Source organism: Dendrobates tinctorius, unplaced genomic scaffold (genome assembly GCF_039654945.1).
Source record: "Dendrobates tinctorius isolate UK_male_01 unplaced genomic scaffold, ASM3965494v1 ptg000164l, whole genome shotgun sequence".
Classification (NCBI taxonomy): Eukaryota; Metazoa; Chordata; class Amphibia; order Anura; family Dendrobatidae; genus Dendrobates; species Dendrobates tinctorius.
Window position 1 is genome coordinate 3345282 of NW_027361831.1, and position 14072 is coordinate 3359353.

A 14072-nucleotide genomic window follows, 5' to 3' on the forward strand; every position below is an offset into this window, starting at 1 on the left:
AAAGTGCAAGCGACACTGGTTGAGGAAACCCTAGCACAGCTTGGGGTCGCTGTCATAGCGAGGTGGTTTCCCCAGATGGGGCGAGGATGCAGGGGTAGGATCAGTGGCCCGAGAGGATGTCTGCAAGGAGGACGCCTGCAAGGAGAGCAGGCGGTCGTCTACGGAGGCCATGTAGGACAAGATATGAGCCTGAGTGTCGCGTTGCTGAACCAGCTCCTGCTGGAGACTGGCTAACTGAGAGGCATTCCCAGGGTCTGCGGCCTGCAGGGCAGACAATCGAGAATCCATTGTGATGCGAGTCTGGTTTTCTCGCAAGAACACTAATTCGCTCTGGGCAGCGGTCCCGGCGGGGTCCATGGCCTGAATATGCTGTTACACCTGAGGCGTCGGGTATCAAGAGTGGACCCACTGGACCGTAGTTCCAAAACTTCCCCGAGCGAGCGCACCAGGTTTGACCAACCCCTATACAGGGATCGTTTGGGAGCAGGCTCGAGAACCTCAAGAACCACGGATGCCAGGACCAGGGGTCGGCTCAGGAAGGAGGCAGTAGAACCACGGAGGAAAGACTAAAAGGAGCAGGAGAGGAGAACGTAGAGACCAGAGGCAGCAAGGAGGCAACAAGACAGAGGGTAGGCAGAAGGTAAGGTAGCCAAGCAGTGAGGAGAGAAGGCAGGAGGCAGGATCCGGGGGTACACGGAGCAGGTACAGGTCCTGGAAGAGAGGAAGGAAATGATGGGGCTAAGTTCCTTGCGGTGCGGAGCCAGGTGGCGGCAGCAAGGCGGCCAAAAATGTGACAGGTTAGACACGATATTCAGGCGCCTCCACTAAGGGAGGGTGGCCTAAAATATTCGGTGCCTGTCCATTATTGGACAGGCAGCACAACCAGGTCAGGTCACTGGAGGACATAAGATAGGGGAGTACCAGCCCTAGTGGGCATGTGCGGACAGCGGGGGCGCGCGTCCGGCAGCAGGAGAGGAAGCGCACCGGGGAGCCCGTGCAGACACTCGGAGAGGAGCGCGGGCAGAAGACAGAGACAAGGCAGGAGCAGTTAAGGGGAAGCCTGGGGAGTGGGACGCTCTAACACTTCTAGACCCATGCTACAAGGAAAACTTTCAATCTCTTCTTCCAGAGGCAGAGTGGTCTACAAAAATGTTGGTGTACCAGAGGTCCCTTGTAGCGGAATTACTGAAAAAAGTCCCATGTGAGAACGCTGGCAGCAGACGTCAGAGTTTGGTCTACAGCCAAGGAGTCCAAGTGAGAGAGACAAGTCCAATCTAGCACAGGCTGAGGAACAATGGCAAAGTTCTGGGACAGTTTTCTCATACCCTCACATCGGGCCACCACGGAGGCAAGAGGTGGTGTCACAAGAAATGCAATGTTTAGGAGGATGGTGAGGGAATACCTTGCAGATCGTACAAATGTCCTCCGTGATTCCTCTGTGCCTTTCAATTATTCGGTATCCAAGCTGGACATGTGGCATGAACTGGCTCTCTACGCCTTCGAGGTCCTGGCCTGGCCTGCCCTGATGCTAGTGTTCTGTCAGAGCGGGTTTTTAGTGCCGCTGGAGGAATTATAACAGATAAGCGCATCCGCCTGTCAACTGACTATGCAGACTTCTGTACACCAGCGAATGAAAACATTGAAACATAAACTCAAATTAATTTTTTGTTTGTTTGAGGAGGTGTATTCTCATGCACCTCTTCACAATCACACATGGTTATCCGCTTCCTAATTGGGTCTGTTGTGTTCCTCCTTATTCTCATCCTCATCATCCACAACCAGTAGAACACCAGGGTCAACGTATTCCACGATGCAAAAGTCACTATATTTTAATTTATATCCCTGTCTCTGAGCTGTTCCGAGGAACAAACATATCTCGTTGGACACATTCTGGCTTCATATCTATGAACCTGTGTTCGCCTCTCACTTTTGTTATTTTCTTTCATTGCTGAATTCACATTTTTAAGTTATTTGTTTGATTTCTGTATGATTTCTCATTATGTTTCCTCATTTTCCACCACTAGATCACCATGGTGAACGTGTTCTGGGATGCTACAGTCAGTTTAATTTTTGGAAAGGGTGTCTATGATGCCCATAGTATACTTTTAAAATATGTGTAACCCCCATGGGGAAATGTTTGTCAGCCCATGCACTGCACGTATGGGCGTTGCAAGTCTAGGAGACCCGCTCCTTTATATTGGGCAGAGGTTTTGATTAGGCCTTCATCAATGTCTCCTCATTCTCCGCCAGTAGATCAGCAGGGTTAACGTCTTGTGTGCTGCTACAGGCTGTCCAATTTTTGGCAAGGGTTTCTATGATGCCCATAGTATACTTTTTAAAAATGTGTACCCCCCCTGGGGAAATGTTTGTCAGGCCAAGCACTGCGTGTATGGGCATTACAAGTCTAGGAGAACCGCTCCTTTACATTGGGCCTAGTTTTTAATGAGGTCTTCATCAATGTCTCCTCCTTCTCCGCCACTAGATGTCCAGGGTTGACGTGTTCTGTGCTGCTACAGGCTGTTCAGTTTTTGGCAATCGTGTTTTTATGATGCCCGTTAATAATTTTAAACCAAAATAAATGTTTCTGCCCCCGGGGGAAATCTCATACAAATGAGATGTACATATATTCTTCAAATTTATTCATATATTTTCCATTTATCCTATCTGTTTTACATCCTCTGCTGACCGAGAGTATACCCCTCCAATATAAAAATAGATAAATCCTATTAGATTATATTTGTATTTATATGCCTGTCTCTGAGCTGTTGCTAGGGACAAACATATCTTGTTGAACACGTTCTGGGTTCATATCTATCAACCTGTGTTCGCCCCTCCCTTTTGTTATTTTCTTTGATAGGTGGATTCACATTTTTTATTTGTTTGATTTCAGTCTGATTTCTTATTATGTCTCCTCATTGTCCACCACTAGATCACCAGGGTTAACGTGTTCTGAGCTGCTACAGGCAGTCAAATATTTGGCAAGGGTGTCTCTGATGCCCATATTATACTTTTAAAAAATGTGTAACCCCCATGGGGAAATGATTGTCAGCCCATGCACTGCGTGTTTGGGTGTTACAAGTCTAGAACCGCTCCTTTTAATTAGGCCTAGTTTTTACTGAGGCCTTCATCAATGTCTCCTTCTCTGCCACTAGATGACCAGGGTTAACGTCTTCTGTCCTGCCAAAGGCAGTCCAATTTTTGTTATAATGCCCGTGAGTGTTGTTATGATGCCCGTGAGTAATTTTGAACCAAAATAAATGTTACTCCCCCAGGGGTAAATCTCATACAAATGAGATTTATGTATATTATTCCCATTTATTTTTATATTTTCCATTTTTCAGATTTGAGAAACATCCTCTTATGACCTAGTGTATACCTCTTCAATATAACAAAAGTGAAATCGTATTATATTTGAATTTAAATCCCTGTCTCTGAGCTGTTGCTTTGGACAAACATATCTCATTGAAAACTTTCTGGCTTCATATCTAAGAACCTGCGTTCGCCCCTCCCATTTGTTAGTTTCTTTCATAGGTGGATTCACATTTTTAATTTATTTATTTGATTTCAGTATGATTTTCCATTAGGTCTCCTCCGCCTACGCCACTAGTTGACCAGGGTTAATGTGTTCTGGCCTGCTACAGGCAGTACAATTTTTGGAAAGGGTGTGTAGGATGCTCATAGTATGCTTTTAAAAAATGTACCCCCCGTGGGTAAAATTTTTTCTGCCCATGCACTACGTGTATGGGTGTTACTAGCCTAGGAGACACGCTCCTTTGTAATGGGACATTTTTGGGTTTAGGAGTTTCTCCTTCATGTTTTGTCCAAGGGGGATTGTGGTGCGTGAAAAATTGGTTAAAGGTGACCCTTGCATTCAATGCATAAGGAAACTGTATGGCATGACCAACGGAAAACTGTGAAGTGGGTTTTCATGTGGCCTTCCAGTATGTGGGTTCAAAATCTTACTGGGGTGCATATAACATGGTAGCAGGGCACTCCTTGCAGTAAATGCATTAGAAAACAGAATGGGAGTGCAAAATGCATAATGTGCAGTGGATTTTCATGGACCCATCCATAAATGGCTTATTGTGGTGCAACAAATGTTGACAAATTGATTTACGTGGAGATTGCAGGCTTAGACTTCATGAAATTTGTGAGTTCTCAAAGCTATGAAAGTTCTCTTGTCATTATCTGCAAGGCATAGGAGTAATTAATAGAATCTGAATGGTTGGATATGATTTCCAATTCTGACTTTATATCTGAAATGGTGCTGTCTAAGATATATGTGGCACTAGGCATGATGTTTCCTTTCAAATAGGATTCTACTGTATTTTGGCTGTGGATAAAATCGGAGAATACAGACGTATCGTAGCAGAGTAATCCCCTTGTTCTCACTTTGTTCTTTTTTGATGCTATTAGACAATTGAGAAAGTTAACTGTTTCATATGTCATTGCTAAGTCTATATATGCTTCAATAGCTTAAGGCTTTAAAAGAGTTGATTTGTTCTGCCTTTCAGTCATTTGTTGAACATTGTTCTTTTGAGATAGGACTTCATCCACAATGCACTCCTGTAAGATCTGGAAGCATGTACTCTGAAATTCCAGATGATGATTGCATTCTTCAATCATAATCTTCAGAACATCAGTATCTGCACATTGAGCTTGGTCAATGATTTGTCGAAAGAAGAACAAATCCTTGTTTCCGAAGACTTCAGCACTTTGGCATACATTGAAGACCACACTTGAAAAGCTCCTTTTTGTGTTGTCTGGTTGGTTTAGACACAATACACTTCATATAACTTTGATAAAGCAATGCTGTTAATTTGGCTCAGTAGCTCATTAGAAATCTATCAGTTGACACAATATTTTTTTCACTTATTGAAAGCCATAACTTTGGCTGCATCAAATGGTAATTGTTCAATACCAAAAAGTGACAGCTGACTGATTGTAGATGCAGAGGACTTAATGTAATCAATTTTTGCAGAGATAACTTATAGGAGGGAGACAGCATGTTCCTTCTTTCCTGGATTATAAACAGGAAGATTAATAAATGCTTATTATCTCTAAAGTACTTTTTTGCAAGGCTGTCAGATCATCTATTGTGTCTCCAATATTAACTCCACAGCTGAAAAGGAACAGTAAGGTAAAATTGAGCATGGCCACAGTTTGGTATCAGAACATGTTCACATTCTTGCAGTTCTCTCTTGTGTTTCAGGAATACATAGTAGCAGCTATTTGTTTCATGAATTGACTGAAGATACTGGTAAAGTTGATTGGAATGATTCTCCAGAGTACTCAATGTTTGTTAACCTTCAGTTTTTCTTGAAAGGCTGACTAAAGATATGATTGCTGTTGATAGCCAGATTTTCCTGACCATAATTCAGCATAGAGCGACCGATTATACCATCCAAAACTACAAAATGTAGGTCGTCATTCAAAATAGTGCTTCCTGCTCTCAACATATTGTTGGGTTTCCATTACCATTTGCAATTCAAGAAAGGCTTCGACAACTTGAGGTTTCAGGGTACACTTGGAAGATGTTACTTTTTTTTGTTTTTAACTAACAGTCTCCTGTCCACAATCACGGCCCCTCGCTCCTTTCCTCTCCTATGTATAGCACTCACGCTCTTTTCACATTGTTAAATTGCACAGATCCAGTCAGTCCCACCATTCAACATAAGAGACGCTCTCACAAATCACTTAACCATCTGCTCACTCTTTTTATCCTCCTTCTCCTAGTCGCAGGAGACATTGCTCCCAACCCTGGTCCCCCATGTTATAGAAAGTCAAACGCCCTAACTGATACACTCAGAAACCCCTCTAATCTTATTAATATTCCCTGCATGCCATCTGTCTCTCTTAATTGTGCACTTTGGAATTCTCGCTCAGTGTGTAACAAACTCTCCTTCATTCATGACTTTTTCCTTTCTAATTCTCTTAACCTCCTGGCTCTTACTGAAACCTGGATCTAGCAGTCAGACACTACCGCTACTGCTGCTCTTTCATACGGAGGACTACACTTCTCTCATACCCCAAGATCAGACAATAGAGCAGGTGGAGGCGTTGGTCTGCTTCTATCACCAAAATGTACCTTTCAGGTTATCCCTCAACTACCCTCACAAGTCTTCCCTTCTTTTGAGGTCCATGCCATCAGACTCTACACCTCCTTCTCCATGCAAGTGGTGGTGGTGTATCGTCCTCCCGACCCCTCCCATCAGTTCCTGGATCATTTTGCCACTTGGCTTCCACATTTTCTCTCCTGTGACATCCCTACCCTCATCATGGGAGATTTCACCATCCCCATTGCTCTTCCCCTCTCCCCATCTGCTACTCACCTTTCATCTCTAACCTCCTCGTTTGTCCTTTCGCAGCTTACTAATTCTTGAGAGCATGAAGACGGAAACTCCCTCGACTTGGTCTTCTCTCGGCTTTGTGCAGTGGATGATTTTGCAAACTCCCCTATCCCGCTCTCTGACCACAATCTTCTTTCATTCTCTATCAAGAACTGCCAGGCTGCTCAGGTCACCCCCCACTGTTCATACCTATTGAAACATACAGGCCATTAACACCCAGAAACTTATGAAGAACTTGCAGTCTTCATTGGCCCCTATCTCCTCCCTCTCATGTCCTTATTCTGCATTGAAGCATTACAATGAAACACTTCAAAGTGCCCTGGATGAATTTGCACCCCCTATAAATAGGACACCACAACACAGACGGCGACAACCCTGGCACACCCTGCAAACATGTTTCCTGCAGCGGTGCTCCAGGTGCACCGAATGTCTGTGGAGAAAATCCTTTCTACACGAAGATTTTATCCAATATAAGTTTATGCTTAGAACATACAACACTGCCCTTCACCTCTCCAAACAAACCTATTTCAACACCCTCATCACCTCACTGTCCAATAACCCGAAACGTCTCTTTGACACTTTTCATTCTCTACTCAACCCAAGAGTACAGGCCCCAACCATGGAGCTCCGAGCTGACGATCTGGCCAATTACTTCAAAGAAAAAATTGACCAGATTCGACAGGAAATTATCTCCCAATCACCTCATACCATGCACTGTCCTCCCTCCCCCACTGCATCTAGCTAACTCTCTGATTTTGAACCAGTCACAGAAGAAGAAGTAAGCAGGCTCCTTGCATCTTCTCGCCCAACCACTTGCACCAGTGACCCATTTCCATCACGTCTCCTCCAGTCCCTTTCCCCAGCTGTCACCCCTCACCTAACTAAAATATTTAACCTCTCTCTTCTGGTATCTTTCCCTCCTCATTTAAGCATGCCATCATACAGCCACTACTTAAAAAACCATCCCTCGACCAAAACTGTGTCGCTAACTATAGACCTGTCTCTAATCTTCCCTTCATCTCTAAACTCCTGGAACGCCTGGTTCACCCCCGTCTTATCCGCTATCTCTTTGATAACACTCTTCTCGACCCTCTCCAATCCGGTTTCCGCTCTTTACACTCTACTGAAACTGCCCTCACTAAAGTCTCTAATGACCTACTAACAGCTAAATCAAATGGTCATTACTCCATGCTAATTCTCTTGGATCTCTCTGCAGCATTCGACACTGTGGATCATCAGCCCCTCCTCACTATGCTCCGTTCCATTGGCCTCAAGGACACCATTCTCTCCTGGTTCTCCTCCTATCTCTCTGACCGCTCATTTACTGTATCTTTTGCCGGTTCCTCCTCCTCTCACCTTCCCCCTTACTGTTGGGGTTCCTCAAGGATCGGTTCTAGGCCCCCTCCTCTTCTCCTTGTACACTGCCCCTATTGGTCAAACAATCAGTAGATTTGGTTTCCAGTACCATCTCTATGCTGATGACACCCAATTATATGCTTCTTCTCCTGACATCACGCCAGCCTTTCTAGAAAACACCAGAGATTGTCTAAACGCTGTGTCTAACATCATGTCCTCACTATATCTGAAACTGAACCTGTCAAAGACTGAACTCCTTGTGTTTCCTCCCTCTACTAATGTACCTATACCCGACATTGCCATTTCTGTGTGTGGTTCCACTATTACTCCCCAGCAACATGCCCGCTGTCTTGGGGTCATACTTGACTCCGAGCTTTCCTTTGCCCTCCACATTCGATCAATGTCTCGCTCTTGTCATCTGCACCTCAAAAACATTTCTAGAATTCGACCTTTTCTTACTTTTGACTCCGCAAAAACTCTTACTGTTTCTCTTATTCATTCTCGTCTCGACTATTGTAACTCTCTTCTAATTGGTCTCCCTCTTACCAAACTCTCCCCTCTCCAATCTGTGTTGAATGCTGCAGCCAGGATCATATCCTCACCAATCGTTACACCGATGCCTCTACCTTGTGCCAGTCATTACACTGGCTACCCATCCACTCCAGAATTCAGTATAAACTTATTACCCTCACCCACAAAGCCCTCCATGGCTCAGCACCACTCTACATCTCCTCCCTTGTTTCAGTCTACCACCCTACCCACGCCCTCCGTTCTGCTGATGACCTGAGGTTAGCATCCTCAATAATCAGAACCTCCCACTCCCACCTCCAAGACTTTACACGTGCTGCGCCAATTCTTTGGAATGCACTTCCCAGGTCAATACGATTAGTCCCTAATACCCACAATTTTAAGCGTGCCCTGAAAACGCATTTATTCAGACTGGCCTATCGCCTCAACACATTAACCTAATCTATCCCTGTGTGGCATAGCCAAAAGTTTTACCATAACCAGGTTCCCCGCATCATGTTCCCACATGCTTTATGCATCCATTAGCCCTCTGTGTCTGTACTGTTACACACTTAACATTATGACTGGTCCATACAATCAGGGCAACTGTTACCACCCACCTTTCGTGTCTACCTCTTTCCTCATAGACTGTAAGCTTGCGAGCAGGGCCCACATTCCTCTTGGTATTTGTTATAATCTATGTGATTATTGTTATGCTGTAATGTCTATTGTTTGTACAAATCCCCTCTGAAATGTAAAGTGCTGCGGAATATGTCAGCGCTATAGAAATAAAATTTATTATTATTATTATTATTAATCACGTCATTCATACTGCATTGTTGCTTCTTCTCAAAAGCTGTAATGAAAGCAGCCATCATTTTCTGGCACATTAGTTTATAGTCTTGCGAAGATTTTAAGTAATCTGTATCACTCGTTTTTTTCAAAATTTGTGATATTTTTTAAGCTACTATTCTGAAGTGTTAGCCAGTTTTGTTGGAGCAGATGAAGTTGGTTTTCTTATTTTTCCTTTCAGGCAGTTCTTAACTCTATGTGATTTTCTATGTGTTTTTTTTATTTCAACATTGAGAAATGGATTTGGTAGGGGAATAACTCAGTTTTCTGCCATTAGAAAATAATCTTTTTGAAGGATGCCTTCAATATGTCCACCATCTTGCAATGTATGATATTTGCCTTCAGTTTCACAGTTCACTGAATGCTTTTCTTTGGCATCAGAAGACGATTTCAGGGAAGGAACAGTATTTTCTTTATCTGATGCAATAACACTGGAAAAACTAGAATGATCTTCCATGGTTTCTGGGGAGAAAACGTAAACTTTGCATGGAGGTGTAAGTGATTTTTTTAGTTGGGGAAATGCCATTTACTTTGATATGTTGGGAATCTTTCACTTAAGCCCCATTAATCATTACTTGGGTAGATTCACTTAGACCTTTTCTGTCTATGGTTGGAGACTTCTGGATGTCAGCAGCTTTCATATTTGGAGAAGAATCTTCAGTCTGTAAAATCTGACAGCTTGTACTTTCAACCTATTTTACATTTACTTCTTTCTGATTAACACAGTCAAATTTCTGTAGGCTGGAAGATTTGTCAAAATTTTGTCCCTCACAAGCTTTTGCCACAAGCTGCAGAGACTTTGGAACTCTTTTATGTTCTTTTCTTAAGTGCAATATAGCTCGGTCTAATTTTTTGGATTTGCACTTGTTTTTACATAGAGGGACTTCATCAGACAGCATACCTAAAACAACTGTAATATTTTATGGTGACTGAGAGAACTTGAAAATCCTTGTCGTTTTTTTTAACAAGTACTGACAGTTTTCTCTTCTTCATATTCAGTCTTTCCTTCACTATTGGGTTATTCAAATAGTGCAAGATTTGACCTGTATTTACATTAGTAACAGATGTTTTTCATGGAACGGACCTAATGGTGATAGCTTTCGCGCTCGATAGAACAATGTTAACTACTTTTGGTCAAAAGGGGATCAAGGTTGTCATTCAAGGAATAATTAATATCTTGTAAAAATGGAGATCCTGTTGGTAAATGAATGACAGGAATCAAATCGATTACTTGTTTATCCTGTGGCATATTGTTAAAATCCTTACAAGGTTTAGTCATTGGTTCTTTGGCTTCCATTGATGGTTTTATTTCTCAAAACAGGCTGTTGTTATAACCACCTGTAGATAAATAATAACTGTTTGATAAAGTAATTTTCATATCAGGAACAATTCTCAAGCCACTTGGCTCTTTCGCTTGTGTTAAGTAGCTGCTCTGTAATGCACTTAGAGTTGCATTAACTTTCTCAAGTTCCATTCCAAAAATAGAATTACAGTCTATACGGTTTTCTGTTACAAAACATTAATCCCCTCCAGACAAATCTGCCCATTTAAGAAAGTCAGCTACAGCTCCACTTGCCAGGCTTCAGCAGCGTTTTCATCTTATGGCTAACCGACTGGTGTGTGATGTCACCACGCATTGGAACTCTGCACTGCATATGTTGGAAAGGATTTCTGAGCACAAGAGGGCATTTGTTGACTACCAGCATCAATAAGGCCATCAAAATTAATTTCAGACTCCACCCATAAGACCTCAGGAGTGGACATGGAGGTTAGACATATGTACCATTCGCCAGAACTTTTGAGGACAGCACCAAGATGGTGAGCGGCGATCATGCCATCATTTGCATCACCATCCCGCTTCTCAGCATTCTGAAAACCTGTCTGCTCACTATTAAAGATGATGTACTGCAGGTAGAGCACGAGGACATGGAGCAAGGAACCATACAGGGTGATTAAACTCAGTCCAGCCTCATGTCGTCGCAATATGGATTAGCAGACAATGAGGAGGAGGAAGAACAGGAGCTAGTTTCATGTGCTACAGACGGTACTACAAGCACAGCTGTCATACCGTCTGTTCAGCGTGGATGGCCTGAGGACAGGGAGAAGGACAACATGGTCAGTCATTCTGTTGGTGAGGACACGGAAGTCTTGCCTGTTAGTAGTCTTGCACGCATGGCTGACTTTAGGTAGTGTTGCATTTCCCGTGACACTCGCATTATAACAATTTTCTGGGACACTCATTACTGGTTGGTGACACTTCTAGAGCCACGCTACAAGTAAAACGTTCATTCTCTTCTTCCAGAGGCAGAGAGGTGTACAAAAATGATGATTTAACAGAGGGCCCTTGAAGCGGAATTACTTAAAAAAAATCCCATGTGAGAACGCTGGCAGCAGAAGTCAGAGTTTCTTGTACAGCCAAGGAGTCCAAGCGACAGAGACAGAAGTACAATTCAGCTCAGGCAGATGAACAATGGAAAATTTCTGGGACAATTTTCTCACACCTTCACATCGTGCTGCTACAGAGGCAAGGGATGGTGTCACAAGAAGTGCACTGTTAGGGAAGATGGTGAGGGAGTACCTTGCAGAGCGTACAAATGTCCTCCGAGATTCCTCTGTCTTTTAATGATTGGTTATCCAAGCTGGACATGTGGCATGAACAGGCTCTCTATGCCTTCGAGGTTCTGGCCTGCCCTGCTGCTAGCGTTCTGTCAGAGCGGGTTTTTAGTGCCACTGGTGGAATTATAACATAAGCGCATCCACCTGTCAACTGACAATGCTGACAGGCTGACTCTTATTAAAATGAACAAGGGCTGAATTGGCCCAGACTTCAAGCACCACTGAATGAAAACATCTAAACATAACCTAAAATAATTTTTTGGGGTGGATGGGGAGGTGTATTCTCACGCACCTCTTCACAATCACACATGGTTATCAGCTTCCTGATTGGGTCTGTTTGGTTTTATCCTCCTCCTTATCCTCATACTCATCATCCACAACCATTACAACACCAGGGTCAACGTATTCCATGATGCAAAAGTCACTTTATTTTTATTTATATCCCTGTCTTGAGCTGTTGCTAGGAACAAGCATATTGTCACGTGGACCCATCCTGCGTGACTCGGCTCGCAGGCCGGTAACTAAAACAACAGGACGCGGCACGTGATACTGTCCTGTGTGACACGGCTCGCAGGCCGGTAACTAAAACAACAAGACAAGGGGTAGGGAAACAGTTACAATGGTGGGCCCTGCGATAAGGAAAGGGGACGTGGCGACCTCCTGCACTCCCCTGAGTCAGTGTCCCTAACGCTCCTAACGTTTCCTATGCCGGTTCCGCACAGGGCGCCGATCACGAACTTGTCGCCCTAGCACACCCTACACCTATCCCTTGCTAGGGAGCTGGGTGGCGCAGGCACTGGCCCCACCGCTGTACTAATACACACTAAGGAGAAAACACAAACGGGGAAACACAACTTAGCTTTACTCTGTTGCACTTGCTCCTGGCAAGAGTCCACCACCAGCATGCAGCTCTCCTCCTGAATCGCTGCCACCAAGCTCGGTCAGAGCTACCAGGAAATCCCCTATGACTCCTTTCACACCAGGGCTCTGACTGAGCTGCCAGGACCTCTCTCTAGATCCTTCCTCCACCAAGGATGGTTGAAATGAACACTATCACCAACTCTGATTGCAACACCTGTGACTCTTTTATAGCAGAGCCAGCAATCACACCTGTATTAAAATTATGTACACTTAACTAAAGAAACAAGAGGGCAATGACGCTCACCACCACCGGGTGAAAACTTACAGCAAACGACACCACAGTGCAATAATCCTAATGACCACCGGGGGCAAAAACACCTTAAGCACAGCTTAGGGAAAAAAAAGGTTACCTGTGCTTTATATCAGTCCGAATCCAGCATGGATCATGACAGTACCCTCCTCTTAATGAGGGGCCTCTGGACCCTCAAGACCGCTCCCCATCTGGGAACCACCTACAGCAGGGACGCCCAGCTCCAGAGTTCACCCCTGCAACTACCTGCACCTCAGGTTTATGACAAATGAGCCCGCTGGTATTGGCAACGTATGTTCTGGAGGCAACACACATCGCCGAAGCTCTGACCTGGGGAACGGGTTGTGAATGTGTATGTTTGGAATGAGCTAGTAGGACTCCACAACACACTTCCACTGGATGTTTTTTGGTGGCCACCCATACACGCTCGTTCACACACAGGTCCGGACATGAACGTTTATTGCCACTCGTTCGTTTGTCACCACTTGGAGAACTCTTTCTGGGATTGACAGCAGAGGCGTCCCCCTGTGTCACCACACTCACACCCCCGCACCTCACCAAGGGGTACACCACCCTCCAACCCCTTCCACCACGAGGTCTGCGCCTCCCAGGGTTGGCCAATGGCGAGGGTCGAGACTTGCCCCTACTCTCCTGCAGCACATCTGCTGCCCTCACCGGAGAGGAAGGGGTCTGTTGAAGAGACGGCAGAGACAGTAGTTCCTAGGCAGCAGCCCTCACACGAGTGCCCCCAGCTGACTACTTCCCTTGCCCGCCAATCTTTTCCCTCCGGTACCCCGTCAGCCAAGACCTCTGCTGACATGGTACTTTGGGAGGGCAAAATGGAGGAAATGTATACTCCCTGGTCGCCTCCCTCCAAGCAACCAGGGGAATGCAGCTTTTCAGATGGCACAAATAATTTGGCACGCAATGGGCAAGCCTTCAGGACATGACCAGTCTGCCCACAGTACAAACATGCCGACACCACTCCCCGAATCGTAGGCAGCTCCGTACACAAACTAGCTCCTCCTACTTGCATGGGTTCGTCAGGAGACTTGGCATGAACTTGGCAGGCTCTCATAAAATGGCCAGGCTTCCCATAGGAAAAGCATACCCCCCACCACGACGAGCCGCAGACACCCCCTTTTTTGAATCAACAACACCGGGCTGTCTGGGTTCCTCCGTCCGCACTGGTGGGTCCTCCTCCCTAGCGAGGACATCAG

General features: G+C 44.8%; 1 protein-coding gene across 1 annotated transcript in view; it reads right to left on the reverse strand.

Annotated features, from left to right (window-relative positions):
• Nucleotides 1-14072, reverse strand: part of LOC141052989 (uncharacterized) — a 196100-nt gene that overhangs the window by 36495 nt on the left and 145533 nt on the right. Inside the window, 1 exon segment of the mRNA XM_073550314.1 lies at nucleotides 11923-11927. Coding sequence (XP_073406415.1) covers nucleotides 11923-11927 — 5 coding nt within the window.